General features: G+C 35.4%; 1 protein-coding gene across 2 annotated transcripts; it reads right to left on the reverse strand.

Moving 5' to 3' along the window:
- Positions 1 to 1952: 1952 nt before the first annotated feature.
- LOC102708865 (putative glucose-6-phosphate 1-epimerase) lies at positions 1953 to 5314 on the reverse strand. Of its 2 annotated transcripts, none has more exons than XM_006646896.3 (9): positions 5091 to 5314; positions 4221 to 4295; positions 3830 to 3886; positions 3582 to 3739; positions 3310 to 3450; positions 2933 to 3035; positions 2732 to 2831; positions 2333 to 2584; positions 1953 to 2224 (listed from the first exon to the last, which is right to left on the reverse strand). In XM_006646896.3, the coding sequence occupies exons 1-8, from the start codon at positions 5184 to 5186 to the stop codon at positions 2373 to 2375; spliced, it is 942 nt and encodes a 313-aa protein (XP_006646959.1). In that variant the 5' UTR covers positions 5187 to 5314; the 3' UTR covers positions 1953 to 2224; positions 2333 to 2372. The 2 variants fall into 2 exon arrangements, with proteins under 2 accessions (XP_006646959.1, XP_015688916.1); XM_015833430.2 differs by having other exon boundaries at positions 1953 to 2235.
- Between the last annotated feature and the right edge of the window lie 7204 nt (positions 5315 to 12518).

A 12518-nucleotide genomic window follows, 5' to 3' on the forward strand; every position in this document is an offset into this window, starting at 1 on the left:
ATAAACTTTTAGATCACGATATTCTGATGAATGCAAGTATAAATTTATTTAGCATGAAAAAATATTTTAATTAATAGTATGATGTCTTTTTGAATGTGTACAAAACTTTAAAAAAAAACGAGCGGTCAAAGCTTATATATTAAAAAGTATCTAGTGTCAAGTAAAAATGAACCGAGGGGAAACTTAATTAATACTTCTTCTATCCCAAAATAAATGATCCATTTTGATAATTAAAAAATGGTGCCAAAATAAGTCATTACCTTAGGACTTAGAAGTAAAGAAACTGGAGTAAATAGATGCAATACATCATTATTGTAAATATGGGAAAGTAACGTTAGCACGGATTTCTATTGAAAGAAAAACATGATGTGTATATTATTTTATTTGAGCATGGATTTATCTAAAATTGATCAAAATAGTCACCTATTTTAGCCTTTAGGATGGAGGAAGTAGTCGCATACATGTTGATATCTAGGGTTACATTGGGAGTTAGATTACATTAACTAATCACACATTAATTCGAGATTTCGTCATCCATGATGCATTGCATTCAACCTGACAACATACGACATCACCAATCACTAATAATCACAACAGTTTCCATCAAGTGAAGTAACACCGGTAGGTCAAGATCATATACTAATACACTACATGTTAATACAACACTATCCTATCATCATGTCAGTGTTTACTTATACGAGTTTGTAATCTCATTGCACCTGCTCCTGGCGTCTGGACACCATTGTCAATATTTGCAGAATGGCGTCAGGCCGCTTTATTGTTCTCTTCCCTTTTTTTTAAAAAAAGGTTTTTTAGATTTCTACGTTATTTAATTTTATGATAACTATTTAAAGATATAAATAATAACTGAATTAGGCACTGAAAAGTTGTTTTAATAAGGTCAGGCAGGTAACTTTTATAGACAAACTATTTTTATTTTTACAGAATACACCGTTTTAAAGCTCAAAAATGTGTCGGTAAAGAGAAAAGACAACCACTATTTCAGTTTGGGCTATAATGTGGCGGGGAAGACGAAAGCTACGGAGACGTGCATCATTCACGCGGAGCACGCTTTATTCCTCTTTGGCAAAGCTAGGTAACCGCAGCGCCACAGCTAAGCTAAGCCTTCCTCTCTTTCTCTTTTTCTTTTAGACTTAAAACAAAGCAAAAGAGATAAAGAATTGAAGCTAATAAAGAGTATAAGAGATGGACCATCGATGATGAGAGGGGCTACACAGCAGCAGCATTATCTTAGAAAGAGATTTGCTCTGGTCTAACAAAAAGTACCTCGAAGTATCGGTACCTCGAGGTACCAAATCATTTTCTACCATTGGATCTAGCTGAGTAAGATGTGCACTGTTAGATCCAACGATCAGAAATGATTTGATACCACGAGATACCGGTACCTCGAGGTATTTTTGTTGGACTGAAACAAATCTGTTTTGGAAATATATAATAAAAGCCCAATTAACAATTAATGTTGGTCTCCTATATGCGTGATAGAAAACTACAGATCAGGCCCAGGGAGAAGGCCAGGCATGGAAAAAGTGTTTTCAGGCCCAACTGAACCAATGGACACTATTTGATGGAAGGACTTCATACTTCCTTTTGCAGTGAGTTTGTATTGTCCTTCTCATGGGGAGCCGAAGCTACCAGGTTGTGAATTTACCATTGGAAGGAGCTGAGATTAGTTTTAGCAAGCATTGTATATATTTCATAATCTTCAAATCAATCTTCGAGCTTTTACTGTTACATTTCAGAACCTTCGAGATTTAGATCAGCAGTTGCTGACAAGCAAATGTTCTGCTGATTTAGTATTCAGAGCAATTAGTTCTTGAGAAGACAATAGAAGGTACAAAATTTTATTATAAAATTTGATACTTTATAGTACCTTAGAAAGTTTTAGGTACTAGGAGGTACTAAATTTTACACTAAAATTTTAGTATCTCTCAGTACCTACTCAAGGACCGTAAAATTGCTGCCGTAAAATTGCTCTAAAATTCAAGGACAGTAGTTGTACAACCACGAAAACCATCATTCTGTACAGCATTTCTTTTCCACAGACAACATTGTAAACTCAAATTAGACTCTCACTTATTGTAATACAATACATTATGTGTGTGGATGATGCCTATGACCCTGAAAAAAGGGGTGAAATTTCTCCATCTTCTCTCTATATAAAAAAAGAACACGATGGCGACTTATAACTCCAATGTTGCTCTTCCTGCAGCAAAACTTGTGGTATTTCAGTATAAGTAGAAAGTATTCACTTATTGCTCTTCTATTACCCCAAAATTATATATAAAATGTCAGGAGAGTCTGTCATACTTACAGGTAATGCCAGAATGCAACCACTGAGAAATTCAGATGTGCTATATCCGATGAATTATTTCAGGATCCCACTGTCCGCTGCTGTAACTGGATGGAACAACGGAGATCTCCTGCCTTCCTTGCCACTCCTCACCAGGCCTCAATGTAATTGGTTTTTCAACGTTTGCAGCCCCTACACATAGCATGCGCTTGTACTCTTCCTCTGCAAAATCCGGTATTGTCTTCGCTTTCATGTCCCATGGGTTCCAAAGAACTGCGTAAGATAGAATGTATACTGATGATATATACCACAAAAGTAGGCAAAACAAAAGGCATAGAGCAACTGTCCTATGTAATCCAGAAATCAGCACTCAGTACTGGCACAGGTGCAATTGTTTTCAGAAAAAGAAGGATAACTTACCAACATCAGGAAGTCCCTCTTTCCTTAATTCAAAAGTTCTCTTCTTGTCATGGTCAATGATCACAATCTTTGGTGGAGCACTCAAATATACCTTGTCCACCTTAGTAATCAGAGTTTTTTTAAAAGGATATTAATAAGAAATAAAATCTAACTGCAATGGCTGCGAACCATGAAAGTTACAAAGGAACATGTGAAGCTTACTTCAGATTCAAATACAACTGCATCACCTTGTTCAGTACGACGGTCTTCACTTTGCAGGTTGTCAAGATAGTCCAAGGTCTCCAAACCCTCGATCCGTACTTCACTGGAATGTGAAAACATGTTTTATGGAGGAAAAGAAAATATTAGAGAAGCCAAATGCCCATATCTCAGTGCATCTGTTCTGTACATTTGGATAATGTTCTGATTGCTGAATCTGACACTAGTTCAATCATATTTTGTTTCATGAAAAAAATCAACATGACTTAGTAGTATAAAAGTGTACCATATGAATTACACTCCTTAGTCAACAGAATGTAAGAAATACCTAAAACAACTACATACAAACATAGGCAAGCAAATGCCACTAAAAAATGTACCTGATATCAGAGACTAAGAAGTATGTGTGATATGAAAGTCTAAATTTGAATGGCTTCCCATCTGCATTGGTATTTTTTATTCGAGAAGTGAGCATCAGATCTCCTGTAGGACTAAGAGCAACTCGCAACCTAAATTCAAAACTGAAATACATGGATAATTAGCACAATCATTTTAGTAGGTGCAAAGGAATATATATCAGCCCCAAATAGAGCATTTTACTCTGCCATAGAAACTAAATAATCTTAAGGATTTACTAGAGGACACTGGACACCTATGCGGCCAGATCTTCAAAACTTCTGGGGACTGCTTGAGTATCAAGTCAATATGACAGTTTGAAGCGGTAGCTGGAAAAGGAGGAGGACTTTCATCAACACTCCATAATCTGTTCCTTGCAAACCCATGTTGTTCCAGAACTCCATGGTTACCAAACTGCATGATGGTATCGTGCAATTGGGTATTACAGGGCAGATAAATTTTCTGGAAAGCATAACTGGACTAGCAAATGCCCAAGGATCATACTTGAGGAAAACAAATTTGTATGCCCCCACGAATAGCCTTTGGTGGTTTGAAAGAAGCCTGTCAAGAAATTTCAGCATGCAGAATTACTGGGTAATTGAAAATGGGCAGAGTCTCAATTCATGTCTATGTATAAAGGTATTAGTTGGAGGATAAAACTTTTGGCACTCCTGTCCCATTTTTCTGAAAAAACAACTTGACAAAAAACTAGAATGGTAAAACAACCCCTTATCTAAGAATTGAAAAAAAAAATGAAATTAAGCATTGCTGCCAATTCTGTAGTGTGTATAAATATAAAAAGGCATTCTAACCTTGGAGCATTCAAACAATAAAAACATCTCTATAGGCCTGCGAGGATGCAATAATGTCTTACAAACATAAAATATTTGAATACCTTTCTACTAACAAAAAGCAGTTGTTCTCGATATTCATTCTCCCAAAATATCACTTGGCCTCCATATAGATATACCTGAAAATAGTGGAAACAAGAAACTTGACCACTTTGGCAAAAAAAAAAAAAACAAAATAACAAAATAACAAGGAACATGTAAGGTTGTTTGATGCTTTATGTACATCGGTTTACATAAATAACTGAAAGAATCAAAATGAAGTCATAAAAAACAAATCATGAGTGGACTGCCAAACATGATCAGGTGATTGTACCAAACAACAGAATACAAAATGACAGTGAACAAATGAAACATGCCATCACCAATAATACATATATAGCGGCAAGACCAAGCAAAACCACAGCTAATCAAGAGCATCATGGCGTCCACATCCCCAATAAACAATTTATCCACATTGTTGAAAATTAAAATCAAGCAATACTAAATTAAGCCAGGGGTCAAACACCAATTGGGCATGTCGTTTGACCAACCCCACGAATTCATCCAACACATTGCAAATCACCAAACTACTACTGCTCAGTAAACATCCCCCCTCCCCAGCCAGAATGGAAACGGATCCTTTGACGCAAATTTTCCAGCGACATGGTCACCCACACGTAGGCCCATGGACGGTGGGGCCCACATGTCAGTGTGACCATGATCTTCTGATATCTCAATCCAACCTCCATCCCCACCAGGCCACCAATTCCCCTACAATAATCTAATCAATAACAAGCCAATTAATAAGTTTGTGCGATATCCACGAGGAATCCAACAAACAAATCGATCCAAAGCCAAATACGTATTGAAAATCGAAGTGGTTTTATCTTTGGCGAGGGGATCGAGCTAGGGTTTAGGATCAGGAGAGTGTCGACCTCGACGGAGCAGCCATGGGCCGCGCGTAGGACGAGCTTCTCCAGGCCAGTGGCGCCGTCCTTCACGCGCTCCACGGAGGCCTCCCCGCCGGCCATCCTAGCTGCCGCCGCCGCCGCCGCCGAGGAGTCGCTGGATCGCACGACGCGGCCGTCGAGGAGGAAACCGGTGGGGGTGATCGACGAGGGAAAATTTTGGAGGGAATTGACGAGAAACGGTGGGATTTGTCGCCTTTTTGTGTACGGTCTTATTTATAGGTGTTGGCTAGCATGGAAATGAAAAGTTTACTGTTAAAAAATCTCTATTTCCGTTTTTGACTTGTGTTATCGTTGCGCTATTTGAAATCTGCGCACGCTCATTCCTATGAATACACGCATATATATATATATATATATATATATATATATATATATATATATATATATTGTATTTATGAGCACATCTGAAACATAATTTTTTACGATTTAAAATTAACAAAGTCACGATGTATATCTATATTTAGCTTTAGAAACACACGTACGCCTTATCCTCTATGAACATCTTCTACATCTCCAATGTATCATCTCGTCGCCGATAAATACATGAGTTCCTATTAGAAAGCAATTATTTGTAAATATAAGTACCTGCTGAGCCTATCCGGCTGAAATACGCCGCTGATTTTAAAAATTTTCTTTGGAAGTACTAATTCAAGATTTGCCGCAGCTAGCCCATAGGTAATTAATCTTCGTCTGCTGGTGTCAAGAGAGCCATAGATATATATACATACATATATATATATATATATATATATATATATATATATATATATATATATATATATATATATATATATATATATATATATATATATATATATAATAGCAAAGTGCTTGCACGTATGTAGACATTAATATATTCCAGGGTATTATTTAGGATTTTAGGATATTCTTTGGCTGCAAAATTAGGAAACACGACATTTCTATGTGGCACTATGTTGATCAGAACAGGTCATGTGTTTTCATTACTTTGGTCTAATTTCTGACCAGCTGTGAGCCATCAGACCTGTTTTTTTTTTTTTTATTTTGTGCAGCAAAGGAGACCAGGAAATTCAAACTCTAAAAGAATATACAAGTTGAAGGTTCTTCATCCTACCTGAGTTACACCCTATCGCGGAGACAACCGATTCAAAGTCACCAATAATAACATGTCTTTTATACTTTGGAAAAATTATACTCCATCTGTTCCAAAATACAAATATTTTTATACTGCTTAACAGAGATTAAAGTTAAAAAAAATGATTTTTGGTACCTTAAATAACCGTACAAGTAGGGCCAGAAGAAATTTAAATGAAAAGTATTTCATGTGATAATTAGTAGAATAGTATTATAAATATTTACATCATAAAATAAGATGTAAATGTAGAACCCTTAATATTTTGAAAAGAAGAGTAAAATAAAAAGAGTCGCTATTGTACCGGTCCTGTTCAGACAGGATGAGACTACTAGAGGACCCAAATATAAAAAATAAATAAAAGAAAAAAAAACAATCGGCTAAAAATGGGTCAATTTAGTGCTCACCCTTGCGTTAGATGCTAACCTGGGCCTCTAGGGCCACGTTCGTTTGAGTGGGGTAAGTTAACTTATCCTATTACGAAAAACATAGTAATAGATTAATATATGATTAATTAATTATTAATTATTAAAAATATAAAAATAGATTAATATGATTTTTTAAAACAACTTTTTTATAGAAATATTTTATAAAAAATACATCGTTGAGCAGTTTGAAAAGTATACGTGTGAAAAATGAGGGTGATAAGTTAATTTACAAGGGCGACGGACGCGGCCTAGGTCGGTTTTCTGTTCGGTCCAAACCAGGGTTGGATCACACGGGCTGAAAATGATGCGGACAGAACAGGCCAGGCCCAATTCATGTCAAAAGGAGGGAAAGCCCAAGACCAGCGTCTCAATCCCAGTTGAAAAGTTCTGAATAGACGGTAGACTCTCTTAATTACAAAAAGAACGGTAGACTACTGATTAATTATGTGATAATATAACATTTGAGGATGCAAAAGAATAAATTAATTAAGTACTATAAAGATTTATTTAAAAAAGCATCCCAATCAACTTATATTAAAAATATAGCAAAAATTATATCATTAGAAACTTAGAAAGTCTCGGGGTGGATCTGCCATGGGGGAGGTGGGGGCTTGATCTTTGACATAAAATTTAAGGTGGAGTTTCATAGGGCTCCCTCTAATTTTTTATGTCAAAGATGAATAAAAAAAAGCTAAAGCTCTATCTAAGTATATTTAGACCAGTAATATCGTTTTCAAGATCCGTCGCTGACAGGTTTGCTCGTGATAATCCACAACCATAACTGAAGGTTTTTAACCGGTAGTCAAGATTGTTGCCAGATTCAGAAAACAAATAGACCCAAACACCAGGGTCATGGTGCAGAGACTATTGGATCATTTGGATGCAGGTTCTGAAGAAGAGAACTCTTCTGCCGATCAGGTAGCTAGCATAGCAAAGCCAAGCATGCAGATGCAGGCATCAATTCAATCCCTTTTCTACGAACAGTGCCATTTTTTTTAAAAAAAAACAAACATGAATACACAGTAGCTGAATCTTTCGATCGAAACGACCATGCATCCTGACACACACCACACATATATATGTCACATCACCATTGGGCCATGTCCATCGTACCATGCATGCTACATATATATGCAACTGTTTTCTTTTTCCGATCAGTGAAAAAAGATTGCATGATTGCCCTTGAAAAGGGCTACAAAAGCACTGTGCATGTAATAACAATATATATATATATATATATATATATATATATATATATATATATATATATATGTATATGTATATGTGAGACTTGATCGATCGATCGTCAATGGTCGAAACTGTATGTCTGAATATGGGAGATGAAAGGATTAAATTAACTCTCAGTTACGTCCCATAATAACTTTATTTTTTGTTTTCTGTGTCCAACGTTTGATTATTTTGTTTTATTTGAAAAATTTATAAAAAACTTAAAAAAATTAGTCAGGCATAAAATACTATTTATATTTTATCATTAACAATAAAAATATTAATTCCAAAAAAATTTCAAATAAGATGAAGAGTTAAAACATTGTATCAAAAAACTAAAAAAAATTAGTATAGGACAGGGGTAAGTATTAATTCTGACCATGAACATTTGCAGCTAGCCTATAGCTAATTAAGCTAGTGTCTGCTCTACCCAGCTGCCGCGATGATCCAGAAGAAATTGATTAATTCTGGGACTGCGAATCTGCAGCTGCATCTAGCTATCATTATATCAATATGGACCGGAATGATGTGTAGCAGTAGCAGTGAGGACTGGAGACTGGAGAGAAAAGCAGCTTTAAACAAGATTTGAGCTGCAGCTAGCAGGTGATCAATACTCTCCTACGATTCGATCTAGGTTCATATGCTGATGCATTGAGCAGTAGTATTTCCTGTCTCCAATATACTACCTCTGCCCTGCCCTCAAAAGACTTCGTTTTTTTTTCTCATTTCACACGTATCAATATACAACCAAATTAAAGACTAATTAAGAGAACGGCTAAATTTTGACTCTCCGAATAGAAATTTAGCCATTCAATTTAGTTTTGGCAATTCAAATTCTGATAGCATCTCCAAGAGACTTTTCATCCCCACTTTCCAAATCCTGGCAAGAGTAGGATGACAAGGGTGTGTGGGTGGGATCCACGGATAAGAATTTTGCTAGTTGAGTTGCCAAATTTGACCATTGAGGACTCAAGTTTAACCATTTAAATGACATGACAAGTCAAATAGCCACTCCCTTAGCTAAATTTAAGTATGACAAGTAAGATTGTCATTCTCTTAGAGATGTTCTACGAGCAAAGTAGCTAAAAATTAAAGTCTTCAGATTTGTCTTAATTATAACTACTTTCTGTTCAACTTTGAACTTTCTTTATAACCAATCACAATTTTTTTTATTTAATTTCTTGAACTACTTACTCGTATTGAAAATCATTATATATATATATATGTGTATGTATGTGTGTATGTAGTATGTATTTATGTATATATGTATGTATCCTTTTTAAATTTTACTTCTATTTATAATCTCAGCAAAAAAGCATTAGACGTGTATATATTTTAGGGTAGGGAAGTAGAAATATAGCCGTAGAGAAACTGCAAGATAAATGAATCGGACTCTCTCCTAGCTATCTGAATAATACGGTATCCAGCAGCTGACCGTTGGTGCAGGAGTGCAGACACTCGAGATCACGTAGTACGGCATTATATTTCTTCATGAATGGATCGATCGATCTCGGGATTCGTTCACTTTTGTACGATTGCTGTCTTATTACTTATGATTGGGGCAGTGGAGGAGTAATATATACTAATAAGCTATTTTACGCTCCCAGGCTGGTAAAGTGACCGCGGATAAGGCAACTTATCTCGACGCGAAAAACGTAGTAATATATTAGTATACGATTAATTAATTATTAATTATTAAAAAAAATAAAATAAATTAATATGATTTTTTAAAACAATTTTTTTATAGAAATTTTTTGTAAAAAATATACCGTTTAGCAGTTTGGAAAGCGTGCGCGCGAGAAATGGGGGAGCTCTGGCCGAACGCAGCCTTGGATCACTTGGACTTTGTCGTGTGGTGTTTGTGCCATGTGAATAGACATTTACTCCCTTCGTGTTAAATTTATTATCACGTAAAAAAAAGAAATCTTAATTGAATTGTTATATAAGGAAATGAGTTCATTATGTCTTGCTTGAGATACACACAACCATTCAGTTCACATATATATTAAATGCTTACATGCACAAGATTTGCAAATTTTTGCTTTGCACCTGTATCACTGTACGTTTACAGGTTGAGATTCGTGACTCCAGTATTTCAATGCAGATTAAATAAATTCTTAGTCGTAGTTTTCATATTAGAAAGCATTTGATAAATTTAAAAAATCAGGGGTACCCCCTCGCCCCCCTCCCCCGATTTTTCACTTTTAAGTCATCTGGCTTTGCCTTTAGGACAACTAAGCCGCATTTGCCTGCTTCGTTACTTATCCCTATATTCTCTCGTTTTTTACGCGCACACTTTCCAAACTACTAAACGGTATTTTTTTTCAAAAAAATTTTATATGAAAGTTGTTTTAAAAAAATTATACTAATATATTTTTATTTGTTTATAATTAATAATTAATTAATCATGTACTAATCTATTATTACGTTTTTCCGCACCGGATAACGAACATCCCCTTACTCACAAATGAACGTGGCCTAAGACTAGAAGTATACATAAAATTCCTACATAACAATTATTTTCCGTTGAAACGTACTGTCGTTGGATTACAATCTGTAATCAATCACCTCCGTGATGGAGTAGTAAGAATTATCCTCTCTCTACGAACTGACCTCTCCTAAATTGACAAATACTTTAAAAACAAATACACCCGACAAAATATAGACATCAGAGTATCAGACACTAAAGCAACGAAGAAGGAAACCAGCATGGCGTTCTAAAGATATTAAGGTGGTGTTTAGACTGAGAAAATTTTTGGAAGAAATGTCACGTCAAATGTTTGATCAGATGTCGGAAGAGGTTTTCGGACATGAATGAAAAACGAATTTCACGACTAGCCTGGAAACCGCGAGACAAATCTTTTGAGCCTAATTAATCTGTCATTAGCAGATGTTGGTTACTGTTATGGTTAATCATGGACTAATTAGGCTCAAAAGATTCGTCTCAAGATTTCTTCCGTAACTGTGCAATTAGTTTTTTGGTTCATCTATATTTAATGTTTTATTTAGGTGTCTAAAAATTTGATGTGATGTTTTTGAAAAAAAATTTCGGGAACTAATCAAGGCCTAACTGCATGTAACATTAATAACTATATATACCTCTCTATATAGTAGTATAAGTGTGCATCCATGCACACATTTTCTTTAATAAACACCAGTAAATTACTCACATGTGAATTAAGACCGAATTAATTAAGTTGCCCTTGCATTGATCTCTTTCGATTGATGGCAGCTAGTACAACAGGCCCCCAATCTTAATTGATGCATATGACACGACACCATTCTTAATGATGATCCCAAATTGAGCTCCTAATTAAATGTCACGTACTTTGTGCTATAGTTAGCACATGTAGCTATATATAGCTAGCTAGCGAGCGTGTGTGCGCTGCATTGCATGCACAAGCTTGCATTTCCTTTTGAATTTGTGGACATCGCTACAGGGGTAACTGTTTGCCCTTTGTATAGAAAAAGCAAACGGTATATTTCATTTTTTTTTTACTATGTTTATACTTATAAGTTAAAATTTAAATTCTTAACCTAGTTAATTTTGATGTTTTTCACTGAATTAAGTTTATTTTCGAGAATTGTCTTTTAAATGGTTATATATATATATATATATATATATATATAACTTTTATTCATGGATTATTTTTAAAGGTTAAAACACCCAAATAATTAATCACTGATTGAACTTTTAAAACAAGGTGTCGTTTTGAAAAGGGGAGAGTATGTAGCAGGTAGCCATGCGTACGTGTGCAGTACCTCACGCACATTAACTTGTTCGTATCTATCGACAGCGGCGTAACTTTCATATCAAATACATTAATGACGCAGCTAGCTAAAGATGATCCCTAGCTAAAGCAAGATCCATGTAAGAGCAAATATAATAGTAGGCTATAAACTGGCTATATACTTATGTGGAGGAGAGAAAGGATGAGAGAGAGTGTAAGCAGACTATAAGCTTATAGCCAGCTTTGGTACAAGAACCAAAAAACTGTGAGAGTAACATGTGGGTCCTGTATTAATGATGAAGAGCTAACTGGTATATGAGTGGGCTAAGAGAAAGCTAAAAAAGTCTTATAGCCAGCTTGTATATTATTAGCCTTGCTCTAATGTGCACCATATTTAGTTACATTGTCTAGCTAGCTAGCTATAGCTTCTAGCTATGTATATAGTCATATTTATTAATTTGAAAAAAATGACCAAGAGCATTGGAGTATAAATCAATTGCGCAAATACTACGTGAGTGCCTACAAATTAATATATCAGCACAAATCATGTACGTGTGGCCCCCTAATTAATGTACTTAGATAGACATTGCCCATGGTCGTTGAGAGGGCTCTAACTTCTACCGAAGGGCCGGAGACATGATTGATTACAATTAATATAACAAAGTTTATAATTGGCATTAATGCACTGACAAAATTATTACCGAGTTACTCCCTGTACTGCACCTCCAAACAGGTTTTCAAAGGAATCCACTGGTCTTTATTTAACCTTCCAATCATGCCTGCCTTATCCAAACTTAATAATGGAGCATCCCTAGCTGCAGTGAATTAAAAGTAGAGCGCTCACCACTCGTTTTAATATAATTCAAAAATAGAAAAACGAAAAGTATTAATTCTC

The sequence above is a fragment of the Oryza brachyantha genome, chromosome 2 (assembly GCF_000231095.2).
Source record: "Oryza brachyantha chromosome 2, ObraRS2, whole genome shotgun sequence".
Lineage (NCBI taxonomy): Eukaryota > Viridiplantae > Streptophyta > Magnoliopsida > Poales > Poaceae > Oryza > Oryza brachyantha.

What these genes read in the sequence shown, in the direction of transcription:
- LOC102708865 (XM_006646896.3), bottom strand. Translation starts at nt 5,186, where the DNA reads ATGGCCGGCGGGGAGGCCTCCGTGGAGCGCGTGAAGGACGGCGCCACT. An exon ending in TGCTTTTTGTTAGTAGAAAG is followed by an intron (nt 3,887 to 4,220) that starts GTATTCAAATAT and finishes ATTTCTTGACAG; the next exon opens with GCTTCTTTCAAACCACCAAA. An exon ending in AGAGGGACTTCCTGATGTTG is followed by an intron (nt 2,585 to 2,731) that starts GTAAGTTATCCT and finishes TATCTTACGCAG; the next exon opens with TTCTTTGGAACCCATGGGAC.